This window comes from Sinocyclocheilus anshuiensis, unplaced genomic scaffold (assembly GCF_001515605.1).
Source record: "Sinocyclocheilus anshuiensis isolate Anshui unplaced genomic scaffold, SAMN03320099.WGS_v1.1 scaffold185, whole genome shotgun sequence".
In the NCBI taxonomy this organism is placed as follows: domain Eukaryota; kingdom Metazoa; phylum Chordata; class Actinopteri; order Cypriniformes; family Cyprinidae; genus Sinocyclocheilus; species Sinocyclocheilus anshuiensis.
In genome coordinates, this window is record NW_015539887.1 from 666,091 (window position 1) to 671,508 (window position 5,418).

Here is a 5,418-nt window from a genome sequence, read left to right on the forward strand (position 1 = left end):
TTCAAGGCATCTCCTTAACCGGGAGATGCCAGCCTCATCTTTTTTGTCAAAACAACAGATTCTTGCTTTGGGGAAGCATCATTATTGCGCTTGCGTGTTGCACTTAAGTTATAAGTTTTCTTCCTTTCAAGGTTGAATCTCAGACATTTCATCATTCCATGCGAGAAAGGGCATCATACTTCAATCCTTCCCGTACTTCAGTACGGAATAACATGGTTGTAGGTAAAGGGTTACTCCACCCCAAAATGAAAATTATGTCATTAATTACTCGCCCTCATGTCGTTCCAAACCCGTAAGACCTTTCGTCTTCGGAACACAAATTAAGATATTTTTGATGTATTCTGACAGCTCTCTGACCCTCCTATAGACAGCAATGTAAGTAACACGATCAACGTCCAGAAATGTAGCAAGGACATCAGTAAAATAATCCATGTGATATCAGGGGTTCGACCGTAATTTTACGAAGCTACGAGAATACACGGATACGTTGTTTTCGTTCAAATCAATGTGTAAATAAACGTAGAAAACGTATCCGTGTGGTGCGGCTGACACAGAATAGCATACGCTGATTACGTTCAGTGGATATTCTCCAAAATGGCACCAGGGTGACGCGGAGGGTCTTACGGGTTTGGAACGACATGAGGGTGAGTAATTAATGACAGAATTTTCATTTTGGGGTGGAGTAACCCTTTAAGGTGCTTTTTGCCTTTTTAGAGCTTCACATCCTGTGAAAACACCTTTGGAAAAGACAGTCATAAGAGTTTGGAGCAACATGAGTGTCAGTAAATACCTTTCAATTTTGGGTGAACTATCCCTCTAATGATATTCTCAGGTAGAAGCTGTAAATGCACATAGTTTAAATCAATAATGATCTTTCAAGCCATAATTTAATCACTGTATTGGAGGATTTGCGGTAGTAGGTTTCTCTGTTGTGCTCCAGACTGCTGGGTTCCAGGAGGTGCTGACAGACACCGAGACTCTTGCGCTTATGGTTGGGTGTTTCTGCCATGACCTGGACCATCGTGGCACGAACAACGCCTTTCAGGCAAAGTGAGTCAAAAGTCTGTCAATGTAAATTACGTCAGTGGCTCCAGATTTTACATTGCACATCAAATAATGACCCAACAGTACCATAGCACTAAAATTGTCATGTAAAAGTAAAGTTGTTCATGGATGAGGCATATCATGTAACCTGTCAATGTTGGCATCTGTCTAATATGACTAACTTCTACTGACTGACCAATTTGTGCCAATTCTCTGGAGTGTCTGATTGGCTGCACAACCTTAAAAGCCAACATGGGAGGTGTTTTCTCCTCCCTTTTTAAGGTTAAAGTCTTTTTTTTTATTTTGCTACTCTAATTCTGCATGTTTACATGGCTACTTGCATTTTATCATTTGCATTTACTTTTGTTTTTCCCCCAGTTCAAATGTCTAAATATTTTTAAAGCAAGAAACATTTACCACCATTTTAAAGTTTGGGGTTGGTAAGATTTTTTTAAATGTTTTTAAAAAACATCTCTTATGCTCACCAAGGCAGAATTTATTTATTTATTTACAGAATTTATTTGTTTAAAAATACAGCAACAACAGTAATATTGTGAAATATTATTAGCATTCAAAATAACTGTTTTCTATTTTTATATATGTTAAAATGTAATTTATTCCTGTGATGCAAAGCTGAATTTTCAGCAGCCATTACTCCAGTCTTCAGTATGCACCCTTCAGAAATCATTTGAATATGTTGATTTGGTGCTTCTCACGACTAATTCGTATGTATTTTACGAGGTGGCTAATTCATTTGAATTCGTAACTCACTCACTCATACGATTTTGTACGATTTGTCTAGACCCCAGTGACAGGTAGGTTTAGGGGTAGGTCATTTGTTCGAATTCATACGAATTGGGGAACTCGTAAAATACATACGATTCAGCAAAATTCGTACGAATTTCTATGAGTAAGGTCATACGAATTCATACGAATTAGCCCACTCGTAAAAAATATGTATGAATTGCTATGAGATCGGGTTGGGAAATCGCAATTATTTTGTAGTCTTTATCGTCACTTTTGATCAATTTAATGCATCTTTGATGAATAAAAGCATTAATTTAGTTTAAAAAAACACATATTGACCCCAAACCTTTAAACAGAAGTATATCTGAGAATGAAAATTTGCATAAGATGCTATAGTTAGTTTCCAGATAATTTTTCTTGAATACATTTTTTACCCAATTTACCAATGGATTATGAAAAAACTTAATTCACTTTAAGTACATTTTTAAAAAATATTTTACATAATTTTGCCTCTCAAGTAAATATAGTTTGTTTTAAGGTATTTTTACTGGAAAACAAGACACAATGCTAATTAAGTGATTTTTTTTTCTTTTTTTGTAGCGCAGTCTATTTAGCATGACCTGTGCGTTTGTACAGCAGCATAATGTGCTTATTGTTCTGGATCTGATCTCTGTTGTGCTCCCAAAGGTCTGGGTCAGCACTAGCGCTGCTGTACGGAACATCTGCCACACTTGAGCATCATCATTTCAACCACGCCGTCATGATCCTGCAGAGTGAGGTGAGCATGTCTGTCAGGTCAGGTCTCAGTACTGAGCAGTACAGAATAAAGGTCAATTTTAAAATTTAAATTTGTACTCTTATTTGCAATTAATTGTATTTTCATTAATTATACAGTCCATGGTATATCCACTACTTAGTTGAAGCAAATGAAACAAATATTCAGTAAAGCAAATAAAACAAATAATAAGTAATTATAAAATGAATGCTAGTTTTGCAGTTTGACTTTTCAATGAAATAAACACTTTTGGACTCACACTGTGTGTGAAAACAGTGATCTGCAGAACACAATGAATGTTGTCAAGCAATGGAGTAATAACCAGTCTCTCTCACACTTCTCTTGTAATGGACTTGCAGAAATGACCCATTTTACCCTCGTCCACATTTGCATGTCTCAGTGGATGGAATGAATGCAAATAGATGTCAGCGTTTGATTAAGTGGCTGATTTAGCTCTGAGCTGTTTAATCATGATCAAGCTCTGTATCGATTTCCTGTAGATGTCCATTGAGCTTTTTTAACCAACACCAATTAACTGTGCTAAGGAGATTCCCCTCTTGGGTCAGCTGCACTGAAGCAAGGAGAGAAAGAAATTGCTTTCTATCCCAGAGACTGAACATGCATGGAGAACTTTGGAGACACACTCTTTATGAATGATACTCAGGGGTGTGAAGAGATGGCTGGTTTCATGATTGGCTTTATTTCAGCAGAAAAGACAGGGCTTTATAAGAGTACTAGAACTTGGAATGAGAGATGATGTGCTTTCCCCAAACTTCACTTACTGTAGACTTTAGGAGAGTGGGGTAAGCTGTGCCACATTTTACTTAACCCTACAGCGCCAACTGTGTCATACTGTATTTGATACACTACTTTCTAAGGCCTCTAAATTATAAACATGACCTTTTATATGCCTTTTGTCATCTGATTGACAGTTTATACTTTTTTAGTAAGTAAAAGGACTTTTCATAAAATTGTAAAAAATCCAATAGTTGTGGAAAGCGTGCATTTTGCAGTGAAATTTTCACCAAATCCGTATAGAGTAAACATAAGAATACATGTTATATTGCTAGTAATATTTCAAGATGACACTTAATGGTCTGAAGCTACATACTGTAGGTTTACTTGATTATCCATACATTATTTTCAAAAAATCAAGTTAAAATTGGTAATAAAATATGACAAATCAGGCTTTTGAGGAACATTTATTTGTACTTCCTCCACAATAAAAACTACAGAGCTTTGTTCATAAAACTAAGCATTTTAATATAACCTTACTAAGACATATTATTGATATTAGTATAGCTATGGAGACTATATTTATACACATTTAATGCAAGTAGTCTGCTATACTGATATAAAGATCTCATCGATTTATTTACATAACACGCTATCAGAATTTAACATGTACTTTTTGGCCATATAAGTATCAGCAGCTGCACCAAATTGCATATTTTTGCTCAGTTTGGGCCTCTGAAGAAAACCTGATGTATCAAATATGATGCTTGAAATTTGAAAATTGTTTATTATTCCATACAGTATGTCAGGCTTTACAGGGTTAAGCTGTCCGATAAAGCTCAAATTAATAGATCTAATTATGTTTAAAAGTGCCTGCTATGAGCTAAAATTAAATGAAAGCACAGGGCCACAGAAATATGACTTCTTCCCCGCTGAGATTTTAAAAAGGTAAGTTGAATCACGTTAGCAGTAAATGATCAATGACAAATATGGGCATAAAAGCAATGATTGTACAGGACAAACCAAATACCAAATAGTTTCTCTCCTAAATAATCAAAAGGCTTCAAAATAATTTCATGTAATGAACTACATTATTATTTTTTAAGAAACTGAACACATTAATTCAATATACAACCATCAAGGTTCCAGGGAAATATGAAATGTTACTCCCTCCTCACATTGTCATGCATTTGCACTAATAATAATAATAATAATAATAATAATAATAATATTATTATTATTAGTGACCCAGTTTGCCAATTTAGACATCTTGCCCCACTCTTCCCTTACTATTGGATATAACATTTGTCTAACATCTTTTTCTCCTTTTTTTTAACAGGGTCACAACATTTTTGCTAATCTGTCCTCCAACGAGTACAGCAACATGATGCAGCTACTGAAACAGGCCATTCTGTCCACAGATCTCACCTTGTACTTCAAGCAAGTAATAGTATCAAACAGTATATGTTTCAATAGTCATAATAAGGGGTAGCGACCCACAGCTTCGAACTGCTTTAAATATTCAACCAGATGCATGTAATTCATGTTTAGGCCACAGAGAGGTGCCCTTTGAATAGAGGCAGAAGAGGCGATATTAAGCCCCTTTTCTGACTTTTGTTCAGATCCTGAAAGCCTGGTGAAGATCTGAAAGATGCCTTAAGGAACATTAAATAACCTTAAATGGTAAAATTTGCAATTATGTAAAATTAATTATTGGATCTTTTTTTTTTCTTTATTATCTTCATAATCCATTGGATATAAAAGAAGAAGAACCAAGTTCTTTGAGTGTGTTTTGTCGGGACAGTTCAGTTGGAGTAATGAAGAACATAAAGACGTGTTCAGGTGAGTGTCTACAACTTTTAAAATTGATAACAGAAATGCCAGGATCTGCTGTTAAAATACTATATATATTACCAGGTCTATGCTGATGACTGCGTGTGACTTGGGTGCAGTGACTCGACCATGGGAGATCTCAAAACAGGTTAGACAGACCCACATTGTTCTATTTTTGTCTTGTTTTCCAGTATAAATATCTTATTTGAGAGGGAAAATTGTAAGATAATAAGATTTGTTTTGAGAGAATAAATATATATATATATATATATATATATATATAT

General features: G+C 35.1%; 1 protein-coding gene across 1 annotated transcript in view; it reads left to right on the top strand.

The window, feature by feature from the left end:
- The window catches only part of LOC107685581 (dual 3',5'-cyclic-AMP and -GMP phosphodiesterase 11A-like), a 20,423-nt gene that overhangs the window by 13,856 nt on the left and 1,149 nt on the right, over positions 1-5,418 (top strand). Inside the window, exons 11-15 of the mRNA XM_016482227.1 lie at positions 941-1,050; positions 2,479-2,569; positions 4,641-4,741; positions 5,066-5,143; positions 5,219-5,282. Of these exons, the coding sequence (XP_016337713.1) occupies positions 941-1,050; positions 2,479-2,569; positions 4,641-4,741; positions 5,066-5,143; positions 5,219-5,282 (444 nt within the window). The remainder of the gene's footprint in view (positions 1-940; positions 1,051-2,478; positions 2,570-4,640; positions 4,742-5,065; positions 5,144-5,218; positions 5,283-5,418) is intronic.